The sequence below is a fragment of the Seriola dumerili genome, unplaced genomic scaffold (genome assembly GCF_002260705.1).
Source record: "Seriola dumerili isolate Sdu_G_001 unplaced genomic scaffold, Sdu_1.0 BDQW01000025.1, whole genome shotgun sequence".
NCBI classification, from domain to species: Eukaryota; Metazoa; Chordata; class Actinopteri; order Carangiformes; family Carangidae; genus Seriola; species Seriola dumerili.
Window position 1 is genome coordinate 14,281,462 of NW_019174280.1, and position 17,570 is coordinate 14,299,031.

Here is a 17,570-nt window from a genome sequence, read left to right on the forward strand (position 1 = left end):
ATGAGTACAGTAGCTAATATTAACCACTGTGACTCTGCATCTCCTTAACTTCATCTCATCTCTTTGAGGCAGCCCTTATTTACCTATATTTGGACGACAATGAGAACAAAGGAACTTTTGTCTGTGGCTAAATTCATCACTGCTAAAGTGGAGGTTGTCAACACGTTGGTAAACTGTCTCTCTGGAGTTGAATGAGTCTAGATTATAGTCATTGAACCTGTGGGGGTTGATCTTACTCATTTTACGTTAAGGTTTGATACAAAATCTTAATCGATTCTGTTTTGGTGTAGAACAGCTGTGTTGTGACAAAGGCTTTAATATGAGCTTTTGGTTATTATATAGATTGTAATCTTACTTTCTTATTTAGCTCCGTTGTCACTGACATTTTTATGAGGCTGCTGTCAAAAGACAAAAGTTATGAACCAGCTGCCAGTATTGGTCATATTTTTTTAGTATATTAACTATTAATTATATACTAACTATTATACATATAATAGTTAGATTAAAAACATGAACAGTTTGGCAAGGAAAAGGCTTACAGCTAGATTTTTCTTTCTTTTATTTTCTCTTACTGAGCTTACCAATAAAGTTCTTACCCTGTGTCGTTGTTGTTTTTCCTCAGATGAGCACCATGCCTGGGCTGCCAACCCGACCCTGCTTCTACGACATTGACCTTGACCCGGCCACAGAGGAGATCACCGGGCTCTTCTGAGCGTGCTCCAGTTAAAGACATCCATATAGGTATTATCATATCACTGCAGTCATCTTAAGGAGCTGGCATTGTATGAATATAAATACTTTACAAGTAGTCATTGTCTATACAACTTGTTACACTAGACTTTATTTAGTCCCTGGAGTTTTCAGTTTACTACCGCTTTCACTCAGTGCCAAGGCTCCAGTCTGTGAGGCTGCACGCTCTCTCACTCAAATTCATCATCTTGTTTTCCTCACAGGCTCTCTGCTCTGTTTCCAAGATCTGCATCTCCATGCGCTCATCATAAAATGCATCCATCCACTGCACCATTAACAGGAAATGTTGTCTTACTCTTCCCAGCAGCCCACACTCTCCCCACGTCACAATAACATGTTCAGGGAAGAAAAAACAGATTACTAATTTATGCTGTATTTGCACATGTGTTTGATATGCCAAAAATGACCTCCTACACCCATATGGTGTATATCACATATGCTGTACGTGTATGCTTTTGACCTTTCTATACAAGGAGTTAGTTACAGTTCTCAAACCATTCTGAATTTTACTTTAATGTTTTTTTTATGTTTTCTTTTTTTTTTTGTGAAAAAAGTTAATCAAATGTCTTAAAACTGTGCTGCAATTTTTACATGCATCCTAAGCTTTTTAACTGAAATGGGCTCAGTTTGTGTATTTATTAACTAAATTGCCATATGCACAAAAAGCCATTATGGTGTTTACATCTTTTTCTTACAAGTACGACTACTCTAGTATCCGAACCTTCTACTAAATGTCCAAGCTGCTGCACTGCCCAAGTGAAAATCACTACAAGTTACACTCATCTTTTTAGAAGCCATTTTAGAGATATTGTTCAAGTATTACATTTTATGTGATGAGATAGTTATATACAGTGGGTATATAGATTTCTATCTAGCATGAAAATTCCTGTTATTTGTGTCACATCTGCATTTCAGGGTTCACTGCAGGAAATAGTTCAGTGAAGGTGATAAACCACTCGGATTATGGCATATATTTCCTCATGATCTAATAGACAACAGCCTAAACAATATCCATAGTCATTAGATATGTTCAATTTTCTATATAAAATAGCACCTTTTTGTTTTTCTCTGAAAGTTGATGCTTTACATAATGAAAGTTTACTCATTTTTTATGATGTTAGAAGTGGTTCCCTTAATTTCAAGCGATGTGGCTGACCTCTGCCATGAAAAACTGTGGGAAACACAGATTTTACACTTTATTATAACAGGTTTTTCCAACTCTCTGCAACACGCAGCTGGTGGCTGGTTTGCATCCAGACTGCTGAATGCAGATTTACTTGCTAGTTTTAATTGTCTGATACCAATGTGGGTAACATCCAGCATCTGTGTGTCCTGACTTGTCCTCATGAGGTGATAAAATGACAGAAATAACAGATGAAATGCCAGATATGACCAAAACCGTGGTTTAAGTTTTATTGTACAAAGTCTAAACCAAACATTAGATTTGAAAGCAGCCAGTGATTGCTCTGAAAACATTTTTTTATTATTCTCATTAGAAGGAGTTGTATGTTAAACATTTTGGTTCTGCAGTCAAACGTGCCTTTCAAATAAAACTTTTGTTTACTCCAAAATGGTGTGTTTGTGTTTTCACACCCAGCAGTCGACTTGCGGCTCAGACCATCTGTTGTTTGGACACATGCGTCTCTCTTCCTGTCGGCTCATGGTTCTCAAAGGAGAAAAGAGAAACCTTCCTCTTTCTCATTCTCACTCCACATCACATCTCCTAATTTTTCTATTCATTTTCTTGGGTTTTTCTACCAAGTGTGGCTTCACTCCCACAGGGGGGCGGTCCCTGTGTTGGAAGCATGCCTGAAAGTCAATGATCGGGCCCCCACGCAGCACCCCGGGGTGCAGCATCTGTCATTATGAGGTGTTTGGGTTTGTAACATGGAGCCAATGTACGTGTGTGCACATGTGTGTGCCTGTCAAAGCTGGCGTTCCACACCTGCTCAGTCTGTTATTCTCTGTTCACCAGGCAGGATCTGGCGCTTTAACTACAGTCAATGCTGCAGGAATGCTCTCATTTATACACTGGTGCTCCAACGGCATATTTACTGTGTGTGTGTGTGTGTGTGTGTGTGTGTGTGAGAGAGAGAGACTGAAGCCTCTTGTTTTGAGCTGATGACAGATTTGAAGATGTGGTGTTGATGAGGAGGGGGCTTCGTCATTGCTTTGTAATGTGCTGGAAAATCCCAGTTTTGTCAGGTTGGAGTTGTTTATGTTGAGCTTCTGAGTTGCTCTGCTGAAGCCTCAGGTTCTTAAAGCTCTTGTCTTTTAGCACTCATATTTAATAGACTGGCTAATTTCAGTACCAAGGACAGGTCCTTTTGAATGTCTGAGTGTAACTCCAGCTGGAAAATGGCTCTGCTGATTCAAGGCCTGAATATCAAGTGGGCAAAGCAGGCAAACGTCTCAGATTCAGTATCTCATTTTGCCTTTTGTTGATTTCATTACTTGCAAATTTGCACCACTTAAGTACAATAGCCACTGGGTCCTGCATTATTATATAAAATTGTTGCCCTGTTTATATTGTTCACATGGTGAATTTTTCAAAATAAAGTTATGTTTCATCCAATTATCACAAACAAACTCACAAACAGAAAACCTGGGGTCAGGTGGTATTCCAGCAGAGGGGAACTGGTTGGCCATCTAGTCTGTAGAGTCTGTAAACATTACGTTTTTGTCAAAGCAGTTTTTCTAATGTCCCTCACATTCCTTGGCCCTGATAACTGTTAGCTCAGAATAACTTGTTGTTGCGTTATTTTACATGGTACTATCCAGTTGAAAAGTGTTAATATCTATTTTGTAGAAAAACATGTATACTCAGCATTTCAGAAAAACTGGGTTTCGTCTTCACAGTGCAGTTTTTGGGTAAAGGTCTGTGTTAACGCCTGTTTTACATCATGCAATGTTTGGTGACAATCATTTTCACCCATCTTGTTTTGGAGTAAAACCGTTCATTCACTGCTTGTGACAAAGTATCTATGTGTCGAGCTCCCACATGCTGCCCTCACCAGATATCAACCCTCAGGGCTACATTCTTCTACTCACCCTGTCTTGTCTGAAAAACACTGCATTTCCCAACATTTCACTGTTACATTTTTTATTTTAAATATGCAATCCGTGTATCAACTAGAAGTCCTCTGAGAATGAAATTCACTGCCAGTGAACAGCACAACACAACAGGCCTGTTGTATTTGGACAAAGGTCCTTGAGTGGATTCCCATTTCCCTTAGAGGGAGAATAGTAGGCTACAGTAAGTGTGAAAGAAATAAAGTATTTTTGTGTGAAGGTCACTGAACCTTGTCGCCTGTGTGTGTGTGTGTGTGTGTGTGTGTGTGTGTGTGTGTGTGTGTGTGTGTGTGTGTGTGTGTAAGCATGTCTTTAATGTGCCCTTACATCCCTGTTTTATTGAATGAAGACCATGGCATGTCCGGTAAGGCTTTCACTTTAATGAGAACCTCCCTCCCCCATGTTGCACCCCCCCACCCCCACCCCCCGTCTTTTAGATGACATCAGCATTACTGCTGATAGGCCTGCCATGCTGAAGGTCACTGACTAACTCATCAATCTACATGTACTCTACAACTGTAATGAGGTTCCCTGTCTTGGTTCACTCCTTTCCGTGTGAAATTATTCTGTAATTTTGTATGAATAATGAATTAACAATATGCTGCTTCACTAGTCCGAGATCATTTTGTGCCACAAAGGCGATGAGAGATTTTTTTCATGAGGATTTAGAGATTCTGTTGTTATAAACATCCTTCTTCACATGCACCCCTGGGAGCAGAGCAGTGTAACAACAGTCCCCTACTCTGCAGCCTCAGTGAAATTGTTGGTGTCATGAGGGACAGCCGGTATCGGTTGCTTTCCATTTTCCACTTTCCACATTAACACTGTAATACTTTCTGTGTGCAGTAAGTCTTCTTAAAAGTTACACATTTTTGTTTTTCAAAATTTAGATATTAACTAAAGGCATGTTATTTAGGCATTAATGTCCTGACAGATGTTTGTATTAATCCAGAAATTGACAATTGAAGTTACATCTCATCTCGTGCTCTGTAGAAAGATTAATAGTCCAGTGCTTAGGCTACTAATGTTTGAGATTCTGACATATCCTACCAAATATTAACCAGTAAGAATTGAGAAATACATCTTTACATATCAGGTAAAAACATTGAACTGGCTGATGGACTTGCAGAGTGAGCATGAACTCAGATTTTAACTTCAGATTTTAACTGTGGAGGGAAGCAGCCCGACATGTTTGTTTTGTGAATTACATTCCTGTGGAAATATCACAGATCTATATCTGTAGTAGCATCAGGCAAGCTTGAAATATGCATTTCTATTTTGAGTTTAAATGTCATTTTCATTAAGTTGTTTTACTAGTTGAAGAACCTTTTTGTTATCAATGGAATATCAAATCTGCACAACATTAATGTAAACAAAGGTGTCACCTGTATAAATGTGCACTTTCTAACTAACTAACTAAAACCACTTTAGTGTTTACAAAACACAACAACAGACTTCTGTCATGTGACTTCTGTCATGTCATGTTTGAGAAGGTGTAATAATGATGAAGCTAACCTAAAGTATCTTTAGAGGTGGAAATCAGATAAAAGATCTGTTAGTGAAACCCCATGCAACAGAGCCAGTGAGCTGCCACCTCATTTCCTGACTCTGAGAACCGCACATGTAAAGATCAGCAGACCAACTATTACATCAACAAGGAAACAAAAATGCTGAACAGAGAGTTCTCCGTCTATTGCCTGTACATTGATTGTGTGCATCAGATATTCCTATTAGATCATCATGTGTTTGTGGTTAGTTTGACCTGATAACATTACAATTTATATAATTAGATTTCCATGTGCCAGTGATACTAATCTAGTCTACACTGTAGACATAGAAGGATCTTTAATGCCACAGATTCTTGTTTTGAGTTAAAAGGCTGACAGGAATACTGAACTACGTGACAGTAATTTGACTATAAACTCTCAGAAAGCTTTATGTCGCTGGTTGCTGTAACAGCATGTGCTCGCTTCAACTTTGAAGTAACAGACAGGACCTGTGTCCATTGGTTTTATTTATCCACAAACAGAATGTTATAAGTGAAATGTTTGCATTGTGTTTTACTGTAAATAATACAAGCTTGAGAGCAGAGCTGTTTTAAGTATTTATAAGTCCGGGTCAATCAAGTATCCAAGTCAGAAACTGAAACTTGCAATATAAATAAAAAGTGTTTGTGTTGTTGACGTGTGTGTGTTTGGGTTCTGGATTTGGTTCAGCGGCACGGACCCTCAGTCTCGGCCTGTGTGAACTTGGCTTTGAGCACTCGGGCTGTAATTTGTGCGTTCTAAAATTCCAAACAAAATACATGGCCCAACCTGCAATTAACATCTAAACCTGAACAACATCTCCCCATCAGAGAGGCAGAGGTGCTCCACACTAACACACCTCATGAGGCACTATCAGTACAGTGAACCATGGCAAACTGTATCAACATAGCATAACATATGTGCAGTATGTCAGATAGAGAGGTTAGATTAGGGGATTAAAATTAGATTATAGTTACATTTTTTTGATCATACGTTTAATTTACGAGGCTGACTGAAGCAAACTGAAATGAGAGATACCATCTTCAGCATCAATGTAGAGTAACAGACAGGAGAAAAGCTCCACATGAAGAGAAAAATTTAGTGAAAAATTGTTGTGATTGTTATGTTTAAATGTGTTTTTACCTAAACCACAAGAAAACGGAGCAGGCTTTGTGATGTGAAGCAGTCCGACCACATTACCACAGAAGTGGATTTGCATGTTGTAGCAGATGTTACCTGACCTTGTTAACCACAAGAGAGAGATGGGAGGAGACAGAGACAGAGAGATGATATAGTGTTTTATAGCCTTTTAAGCAGCTTTAACTATAACTGAAAAATAGTTAATATAATAAAAATCAATGCATCCATTGTACTTTAAAGCCCCCTATCGCTATTTATTTAACATTAGTCATGACAAAATAAGCAATGGTCAAAGATAATGTGGATATATAGTTAGATATTTTATATGAAGAGCTTAATCATCAAATCCTCGGCTAATCTGCTGCATGAGGACTGTGTGGGGTGTGGCTGATCTCATTTGATTTAATTGACAGTGGCCTGGCAGCATGAGCAAACAACCCCGCAGCTGTCTTACTGCACACATTGTAACATAAATGCAGAGATTTCTCATGTGAAATAACCAAAAGTGGTTATATAGGTTCACATTAGTTAAGAAGCTGATTGAGGAGACTATTAAGATCCGACTATGCATCATTTCCAGATCTTATTTTGTGTTTTTTTACATGAAACTTTTATTCTGCTCACGACTGCAATCAGATAAATTTGGTGAGTTAAGAATACAATAACCTCATTTATAATGAAGTTCAATAAAAGTATAAAGTCTATAGGCTATATCTGACACCTGTTTGTGTGCCCCTTGAAAGAATGTGTGTATTTCTATACAATTCTTTTTTTCTTCTTACATCATGTGACAAAGCACATACCTTTTTTTATTCCTAATGTATTATTTAAAAGTTTCTTCTCTCCCCAGGGGCTTGGTGTTTGCAGAGGATTCCTGCAGACCTTCTCCCCATGTGTCAGAGATGTGTGTTTTATAAGCATTCTAATTTAATTTACCAATTTCTAAGAATGGATGTAATTTCTGCTTAAGGCGAATAAACAGTAATAAGAGTTATAAAGCCTTCATTTCATTTATTAACCCTTCTCCTCTCTCACCTCTCTCACAGTCTGTTTGTGTGTGTGTGTGTCCTCCATCAGCACCGTCTCTGATGCTGCAAGGCGTGCCGTGCCGTACCGGAGCCCCATGTGATACTGAAAGGGAGGTGTTGGAGTTGGAGGAGGAGGTGGGGGTGTCCTACAAGAGTTTGCTGGTCCTCACACTTCATCACTCCAGATCCAGGCCACCCCGGGGCGGAGCTGCACTGTCGAGCTGAACGCTTTGGATACTCGCTTTCTTTAAACGCAGTCGTGCCATCCTGGTCGCGTTTGTGCAGTGGAGGGTTTGTTGTGTGATTGCGACAGCAGCCAAAGACGACAAGAGTTCACCTTCGTGACTGTGCGCCATGGGAGCAGAGAGCTCAGTGCAGCAGGACGGGAAGAGCCAGGAGGATGCGTCAGCCTCAGCCTCAGCCTCAGCTTCAGCTTCAGCCTCGGAGGTGAAGGTGCTCCAGGAGGAAGGCAGCGTCCTCGACAGCAAGGTACCGCCCTTACTGATGCCTTTTCGTCCCTGTCCCTGTCCCTGTCCCTGCCAAGCAGACCCCCCCACCCCCACCCCCCCGAACACTGGGCACGGAGACAAACCCCGAAACTGCAATGTTATGTCGCACAACACTGCTGTTACCGATTGAGGCGATTTTACATCAGTCAGTTTGCCTGCGTGTTTGTAAACATACCTGTCGTCACCCCACCCCTCTCTCTCCCCTCCTCCCCCCCTCTAAATTTGCTGCGCCTCTCTTGGTGCGCGTCAGTTATGTGCCGCAGCGCGCGGGCTCCATGTGCGCCTTACGCCGTTTTTGCTGAGTAATGGGTCGAGTCGGCTGCAGTCCCGCGGTGATAAAACTACAGCAGCTCAGCCCACGAGCAGATTTACAGCCTCACGAGCCACCTGGGCTCATGGTGTTACTCAGCAACACTCTGGAAAACCAACAACCACATATGTGTGTTTTATACTTTGGTCATGGGCCAAGCACAGCTTTGAAGAGAGCAGTGATGGGTTATTGAATTAGACTGTAACACACTTACAATAACAGGCTCATAGGTGACTTTTGATTGCACTCATTTGTGCTGCACTTTTCATGTTCTTTTCCCCCAAATAATCACAATTTCACTTACCTTTATACTTCAAAATATAAGACTCCTAAATGATATTTCAGTAAGTCTCTTTACAAAAATGACAGCAAAACTTGAACACTAAAAATGACAGCTTTCTGTTAATTCTACTTGTGCATATGTAAAGTAGACAACAAAATAAAAAAATTACAGCAAATTTAAAACACGTACAGCCATAACAGCTGAAAATTAGAACTGCATTGAATGGCTTCCCTATGAAGGGTAAGCATCAAGAAAATTGAAAGAAATATAGGAAAAAAGGGAATAATGTGTAAAAACACAAATATCAAACAGAACCGTGTTATTGTAAAACTCACTATAAACTCATTATTTAAATCCACTAGCAGAATTTAACATTATGACAATATTCTTTCTCCCATCATGTGCAGATGTGTTAGGGTCAGAGGATTTTCCTTCAAATACATCTGAAACAGACAGCTTTTTTTTTTATTATCCATCAGTCTGGTGGTGGTGTTTTCAGTTCATTGCTTCGTCAAGAAAAACATCAGCAACAGAAAAACCAACCTGCAATAACATACAAAAAAGACATTCAGTTTATTAAGGAGAGAAGAACAGGATATCCAAACATTAGAGAGGCTGAAATCAGTGAATGTAAACCAGATCATAAACCAGCTTTATGCTTCATCCACTCTTCATCCACTGAAACAAATACAGGAACTAAAATGACTGTGTACGCATCAGTCAACATGCGCCTCTCATTTCGTCAGCCATGCAGTATGTTGGGGTCCAGGTGCCATCATCTGAGGCATCTTGCCGACTCTGCACTGTTGCCTTTGTGTAAATTGCTCAGCTCTGTGTGAATGAATATTTGGAAAGAGCCTACTAATGACTGTGTATGTTTCGCCACCTGCTCTATTCACGCCTCGTATAACCTATTGGATTTATTGACTTTTTTTTATAGGCAAGAGGTCAACGGGTCAGGTTTTGTGGCCCGTCTTTCTTCCTGAAAGGTCACCGGGAAGGTCATATGACACTGAGGGAGAGGTGAAGTGAGGCAGAAGGCACAAAGGGCTTAACATCTGGTCAAGATTTGAATCATAGCTACATTTGTTCGTTCTTGTTCACTTCACAAGAGCGTGTGTCGTTTGCTCGTGTTTTTACACACTGGCGTGTTTGTGCAGTTGTTTCCCACTGAATTGACATCATCTGTGTGGCAGTTGGATGTTTTGTTAAGCCTTGAGCTGTTATCACAGGTATCATCGCGGTGGCAGCGTTTTCCCTCGTATTTTGCCAGTGACACTGGAATGGGAGATATGAAGAGCTTCAAAGCTGCTAGTCGTCTGACTTAAGTACGACTATTGTGTGTTGTGATTCCAGCTGTGACAGGGGGGAGATCGGAGATACAGTTTGTGTACGTTGCCCCACGTTCCTACCACTGACAAAACGTCTGTGTGTAGGAGGTTGGTCGTCACAATGTCTGCAATGTCCACCCAAATACAATCATTGTTCCTTTGTTGTTGTGCTCTCTTTCTAAAATCAATAAAAGGTGATCAGCAGCCAAAGCACTGCGATATCAAAGAGATAAGCGATCATTTTACTGCATTTGTAGAAATAGTTTTACAACTTGAGATTATTGGTGTCAGGGAATTTTATTATTGTTCAGTTTGGGAGCTAAGTGCTGTGAAGTTTAACAGTCAGACTGATGAGACGGATTTGTGGATATATGGTGACTGGAGAAGTGAAGATGTCAGACATGATTCTAGTCTCTTCTGCTGAAATGACACCGAGCATATTTGGTTAACATGTTGTAACACATCCAGACTGCTGCCTGTAATTTCTGTGCACAGGAACACCTCATATAACTGCAATTTAAGCAAAATCTGACTACAAACCTGTTAAACAATCATAGAAAGTGATGAAAGGGGCTGCAACTAATGATTACCTTCATTATCCATCAATCGATCAATCATTTTTTAATTTACTGATTGATCTTTTAGACTAGAAGATGTGAGAAAAGAGTGAAATATGGCCGTCACAACTTCATGAAGCCCAAGGAGACGTTCCTTGTTTTGTCCAAAACTCAAAAGACATTTAGTTTCCAGTCACAAAAGACAAAGAAAGGTAATGCTAATGATTATCAAAATGGTTGCCTATGAATTCAGACATTTATCGCTTCTGGTGAGCAAAAACCTTCCTGGATGCTCTGGATTTTCAGGCAGCTCTTGCTTTTTACCACTAAAGCCTGTACAGTTTGTTTTGAAGCACAGAGGAGGATCATGACCTTGACTGCAGCACCAAGTATTTTATTCTTGAGTCATCTCATAGAAAAGAGGGAGGAACAGAAAAACTGCAGATTTAACTGTACCACGTCTTTTCTCTAAGACGTAAACTGTGGTTTTTGAAGCCATCGACTTTGCATGGTGAAGCACATGCTTGGTTGAAACCGATGGAGCCGTCCTGTTTGATACACAGTCGATAAATATCCTCCTCACTCCACAGAGGAATTTTAGCAATGCCTCTCCCTCTCCCTCTCCCCACCCCACCCCACCACCGCTGACGACCCGCCTTCCTCATACCTCTCTGTTTCCAGCAACCTCAAGTGTTATCAAAATAATCACATTAAGGTCACGATACAAGTGGATGTTTTCATGGTTTGCGGAAACACGAGCTCCTTTCCAGAAGGTTGTATTGTTGCAACCTGTGGTACAGAAAATATTGTATTCATTTAGTTTTTTCAACTCATTTAAATATTTGAGAATATTTTCACGATATTTTGCCTTTACCCACCCCCCCCCCAAATAAATAAATAAATAAATAAAAACTTTCAGGCAGATGGATGAATTCATAAGTTATAAATCATGCTATAAGGTTTGATACTAATAATGTTAATGCCTATTTTATGGCCTTAATCTTGTTTAGATTCTGAAATTGGTTACAATAATCACATAAAGATTGTATGTAAACACACTGTATACATGTTGCCACAACCTCTGTCAGCCTGTGTGTATATGTGTCTGTACTATACTTTTATTTCCCAAGCAGACATCCGGGTTTACAAATTAATCGCTGCAATATTTGTAATTTATATATGTCAGACATGGAATGAGTAAGTGTTTACTGTGACATGCTGCTTATCGCTCTTTTAGTCTCATCCTCAATGCTAGAGGAGAGCAGTTCTCTAATTATTGCAAAAGTCTTTAATGACGCTGGAATTAAAGGTCTGCAAAGTGTGGTGGAAATCTGAAAATGAACAGTTGACAAAATGATTAAGTTGTCTTTATATATTTTAATAAGAGCTTTGCAAAGGATCAGTGGACAGTCACACAGAGTGCAACTGCAGACTAACATCGAACAAAGAGTGTACATGAACTTTATAGAAGAAAAGAAAGAAGGGGGCAGGGTCAGGATGTGTGTGTGTGTGTGTGTGTGTGTGAGAGAACAATTCTGGGTGCCATCCTGACGCGGCAGATAGTGTGACATGTAAGAGTCACATCTGTTACTTTAAAATGAAGTTGTCAGTCTCGTGTGATTTGCTTGCGTGCTATATGCTAAAAGAAATCTGTTACACTGGCTTTACTGGAAGTATAACAGACTTTATTCCCACCAGGCTGAGAAGCAGTGCTTCATTGCCCTCTCTGGCTGAAAGTTTGACCTCTCCTGCGCTCTTTTGCACCTTTAACTGCACCCAACAGTGATGTCACAGTGTACTGACACACCTTGCAGTACACTGTTACTGTTAATGTCATGAAACAACAGGAAATGTCAGTGTACTCACACACTGACACACAAACAAACAGACAATAGCAAACACACCACAAATAACCACCTGAACATGAGACCTGCATCACATGTCAGCTTCACAATAGCAGCAGCGGGTGACTCCAATGATCCAACATCACATTATGTAATGTACTGTTCGCTGATTAAGGCTCGTACGTTCCTGTATAATGAGCTGCGGCTGATCATACGCTGCTGTGGCTCTGATTATCCTGTTTAGGGAGACGGAGAGAATGGAGGGGGAGGCGGAAGGGGTCAGACAGAGGATCCATTGAGGATGGGCTCGGGACAGGGACAAGCCTGGGGCCCCTGTGTGCAGCGGCCCAAAACAAGAGGAAGGAACCAACATAGGGAGGAGCACCGTTTTGGGTGGGCAGGGGAAGAGGGGATGGGTGTGGAGCTCAGAGAGAGAGAGAGAGAGAGAGAGAGAGAGAGAGAGAAAGAGAGAGAGAGAGGGGGAAAGAGTTAGGGGGGACCCACCAGTGTGACATAAAGGCAGATGAATCAGCCGATTGTTCCCTCAGTCCTCCCTCCTGCCTGATTTTAACAGGCACTGATGACAGAGGTCAGGTACAAAAAAAAAAGAGCAAACTCAATGTGGTGTCTTAGTGTGTGTGTGTGTGTGTGTGTGTGTGTGTGTGTGTGTGTGTGTGTGTGTGTGTGTGTGTGTGTGTGTGTGTGTGTGTGTGTGTGTGTGTGTGTGTTAATGTGTGTGTGTGTGTGTGTGTTTGTTGGAAGTATGGATGTTAACAGCACAGGAATCACATCACAAATCTGTGAAAAAAAAAAAAGGTTGGTTTTCCACTCTGCCGTCAGAGCTGACTCTTTTGTTTAGTTTCAATCAATCAGAATTCTTTACTCAAAACCTGCTTTTCATCTGCTTGTCCCACGTAAAGCAAGAAAACAGCAGCTGCAGAGTAAGCACAATTACCCATTTATAAAAAACAACAACCTGTTTTGGAGAAGATAGTGTATTGGATTACTGAGATGAAAGCTAGAGATGATGCAGCATGTTCTGCAAAATGAGTTAAAGCCGCTCCCTCAAACTAAACTGAGTCTGAATTGTATGACCCGAACCCGAATTCCTACAGTTTCAGAAAATGCTGTTTGGGAAAATTATACAAAAAAAACATCCTGCTGTTGGTCTGTATCGTTTACATTCTGCAGTCACGTCTACAAGACGAGAGTGATTGAACAACGTGTGCTTTAGTTCAGAGTCAGAGGAATCAAAGTAACTCAATTACAGCAGAAAGTCAAATGACAAAGCTTATTCTTTATGGGAAAAGAAAAGCATGCAAAAGTGCAAAATAAATTAAGTGTAAAGTATGAAAACACATGAATGCAATTGCAGCAGCAGGAAGTTTTTCATTGGCAAATGTAAATACAGGCGAATCCCCCTGTAACTTAAGTGTGCACACTGTTGACTTAAAGCAGAGTTTTGTTTTGTCATTAGGCATGATGAATGACAACTACTTTGTAAATGAAACTAGTTAACTTTCCATCGTGATTTCTTGTACCAAAAAGGAAATCAAATCAAATTTATAATTCTTTTAATTTTCTTTTTTTTTTCCTCATTCGTGTAGAGGAGGAACAGGAAGTGGCTCTCTGCTGATTAGAGTGTCCCTCAGCCAGCCTCCTATCTTCCATCTCTCAGCTTCAGTGCCAGCTCCATTACAGTAAAAAACAGACATGTGTTAGAGGATGTGAAAAACCAGAGCTCCTTTGTTCCTCTCCCCTCTCCGCCCCTTCAAATTGGACGTCACCCCAATAGTAGATCTAATAATGAGTCAGCAGGACAATATCAAAGCCCAAAATGGCATCAACATCAAAATCTTACATAATGTTAGACAAGACGATGCCTCTTTGTCTCTACACTGCTTGTTGTTGTTGCTCAGTTATCCATTAAATGACTCTGCATGACCATACAGTATCTGTGTGTTGTCCCAGACGTTGGTGGTGTTGGAGGTGTGAGAGGGGGTTTTCCTCCCTGAGAATCGATGTCTTGTGGTGATCATGTGTTATTGAATATCCCAGATCTGGCCAGCAGGGCTTGGCTTCGTCCACTCTCCCCCACAGGGACTGTTATACAGCTGCTCTGTAATCAATCATTATGATATGAAGACTCTGCCACATCAGGGTCCTCATTTAGCGCAGCGTTTTCTCGACTGCTGCACCATGTTTGAGAGGTGTTTGTGTCCTCGCAATCAAATTGCTTAAGAGGCTTAATAGGTAAAAATTATTCCTACATTATAGAGTCTTGAATAAATGAGGATACATGTTCTTGCATAATTAGATTTTGGTCTTGCTGATTACACAATAATTCCTTTGTTCATCTCTTGAGGAGACTACTCAGAATAGTTAAGCCACTTCTAACTGACCCATCATCTGTGCATGAGAAGAAGGATTGTTGGCTGATTCTGGGGCTTTCAGATAAAGTTATTTATTCCCTTTTTGATGTCTGTAAGATAGAACTGATGAAGCATGAGTTTCTCATCAGAAAAGAAGAGTCCTTTGGATTTTGCATGTTCAATATTTCAAAAACAGTCTCTGTTGAAGTCTATGCTGGCTCCTCCACTGTGCTGAAAATAGCATCTTACATCCATTACATCACGAGCCTCTGTGGACTTGCTCACCCATATTTGCCTCTGCTGTTGTTTCACCCTCTTCTCTTTTTGGTCCATGATTCATCTTTCAATCTGTCCATGTACCTGTTAGCTCTCACTCTTTAAAAACAACAGTGCAGATGCACCAGGCATCCCATTTTGTCTGCAAGAACTCAACCAAAATGGCTCTTTATCCCACGGTGCTGGCAGTATGTAAAACAACTGTAACACTTACACAGAGCAGGACAAAACTTGAGGATGTGTCTTACATAAAAAAAACAAAAAGTCCTCACACCGAAATGACAAAATTGGTAGTTTGTTAGTCCCTAACAAACGACCCATATGCCCATTGTGAAAATTCATATCCTGCAGGTTTAGGCATTTGCATGGCTGGGAGAGGCTGACAAATGATGCTATCAAGTTGCATTATGGGAAATAAGGAATCCAGTGTTTTGGGGTCTTGACTCTGCACTGGGGACTACAAGTCAGTCTGCTGAATCGATTTTGACCAATTATTTATTTTTTTAAAATTAATATAATATGACTCTTGTGAGTTCCCCAGCTTCATGAAAGCACAATACCAAATCACTGAAACGTCCCTTTAGGGTTGGGGAAAGATCGTGGTCTCGGTTTAGAGAAAGACGATGTAAAGTACCTCACTTACAGTAGCCTCTTCAGTAGATCGTGTAAATGCAACCAAGAAGCCTTAGTGACAACCTTTTTTTTCTACAGGTTTCCGACGCTTATTATCCAGATGTTGAAAAGGTGTAAAAGCAGCGTCTCCAGGACACATACGTAATCCTCACTCCTCCCAGCTGTAACTACATCAGTAAACAGCCTCTGGAAGTAGCCACTCACAGTCACAGCGTCTGCCCCCAGTGATAATGGAAGCTGAAGATACAATGTGAAATGAGCATTTATCTGCCTGTCACACAATAAGTGAGGAAGAACGCAAAACCTTCATATTACTTGTATTCCATTCATGGGAGTCAACCGTGTGTTTCTCCTTCTCTCTTCCTCTTTATCTTTGTTGTCAGCTAAAGAACCTTCTCCCCGAATCACTGGGTTTTCAGCATCAGACAGCTCCATCAGGTCATTTTTTTTCGGGGCTGGTTATTTACAGTGTTCCTCATTTCCTCTCTCATCCCTTTTTTCACAAACCTGTTCACCTCTCCTGCTGCCTTCCTCTCTGTTCTGCTCTTTTTTTGCACATCATCCATTTTTCATCAGCCCTGGTCCTGATGCAGCACTAACTGCATCACAGAGCAGAGTGGAGGATGTATGAGGTCATGTGTGTGTGTGTGTGTGTGTGTGTGTGTGTGTGTGTGTGTGTGTGTGTGTGTGTGGGGGGGGGGTGGGGGTGTTTTATAACGGTGTGTCTTTAGTGCTGGTGGGAGTCGGAACATTTGAAGGACAAACAGTGAATCATAGTTGCGCTGTAGTGGTTCCAATCTCTTCGGCTGAGATTTACTGTATTGACCAAACACGCGACTCGTACATCACAGTTCCTGTCCAATCACAGTGACAAACAGTGGTGGGAAGTGACTCAGCACATGTACTCAACTACGGTACCTCAGGACACTTTTCAAGGGTTTTACTTAAATATTTCCATTTCATGCTACATTGTACTTCAACTCCACCACAGCTCAGGGAAAATATTGTACTTTTCCTCCACTATATTTATTTGAGAGTAATTGTTAGTGGTTACTTTGGAGATTAAGAATTAAAAAAAAACCTGCAATAAGAATATAAAATGTGACTCTATGTGATATTAAACTAGCCAACGTAAGATAAAAACTATGTCCACCTCAACCAGATATAGGCTTACCATGAAATGCTGCTTATTTGTAAATGCAACAAAACAATAACCAAACAATATAGTATACCACAATATAACACAGCCAACGCCGTTCTGCCTGCATGTTCACCTGCTTTTTATACTTTAAATACACTTTGCTGATAATGTTTAAAGATTTCTCTCGAGTAAAATTTTGAGTGCAGAGCTTGTACCTGTAGTTTGGTATTTATGGTTTGTAGTATTGCTACTTTTACTTAAGCAAAAGATTTGAAAACTGACAGAGAGAAATGAAGAAGACGAGGGACAGAGAAGATAAATAAAACTTGATACTCTGACTCTTTTTGCTAAATGCCATATGTTTCCTTCTCCAAAGCTGTTTCCTGAAGTTTCCATTATATGCAACTAATTTACACCAGCAAATATGTTTTAAGAGAAACATGTCTTCCTTTTTTATCAATATAATGAGGAAATATTTTTAATGAATCTACTGTATGTGCAAAGTTGCAAAATCTCCATACAGGATGTATTTGCAAAAACAGTCACTAACCTTGTACTTCATTTATTTTTTATACTGTAGCTGCTCATGGCAATGAAAGCCTGATTCATGGTTTAATTGTTATGGTCTCACACTCAAAGCGCTTTGTGCGGAAAGGTTTTTAGTTAAACTATGAAAAAGTCAGCTCTGACTTCAAGCATGAGATGTAGCGGGGCACATGATTCAAATCCTGGTCTCTCTATATAAACATCATTTTTATGAGACAGCGTTTCCCTCAGGGACATTTATTATGCTACTTA

The 17,570-nt window shown here is 40.4% G+C and overlaps 2 protein-coding genes across 2 annotated transcripts in view; both read left to right on the forward strand.

The window, feature by feature from the left end:
• The window catches only part of mthfd1l (methylenetetrahydrofolate dehydrogenase (NADP+ dependent) 1 like), a 37,674-nt gene extending 35,391 nt beyond the window's left edge, over positions 1–2,283 (forward strand). The window contains exons 27-28 of the mRNA XM_022768012.1: positions 623–741; positions 954–2,283. Of these exons, the coding sequence (XP_022623733.1) occupies positions 623–712 (90 nt within the window). The 3' untranslated portion in view covers positions 713–741; positions 954–2,283. The remainder of the gene's footprint in view (positions 1–622; positions 742–953) is intronic.
• A 5,533-nt stretch (positions 2,284–7,816) lies between these two features.
• The window catches only part of akap12 (A-kinase anchoring protein 12), a 43,699-nt gene continuing 33,945 nt past the window's right edge, over positions 7,817–17,570 (forward strand). Inside the window, exon 1 of the mRNA XM_022768721.1 lies at positions 7,817–8,005. Within this exon, the coding sequence (XP_022624442.1) occupies positions 7,871–8,005 (135 nt within the window). The 5' untranslated portion in view covers positions 7,817–7,870. The remainder of the gene's footprint in view (positions 8,006–17,570) is intronic.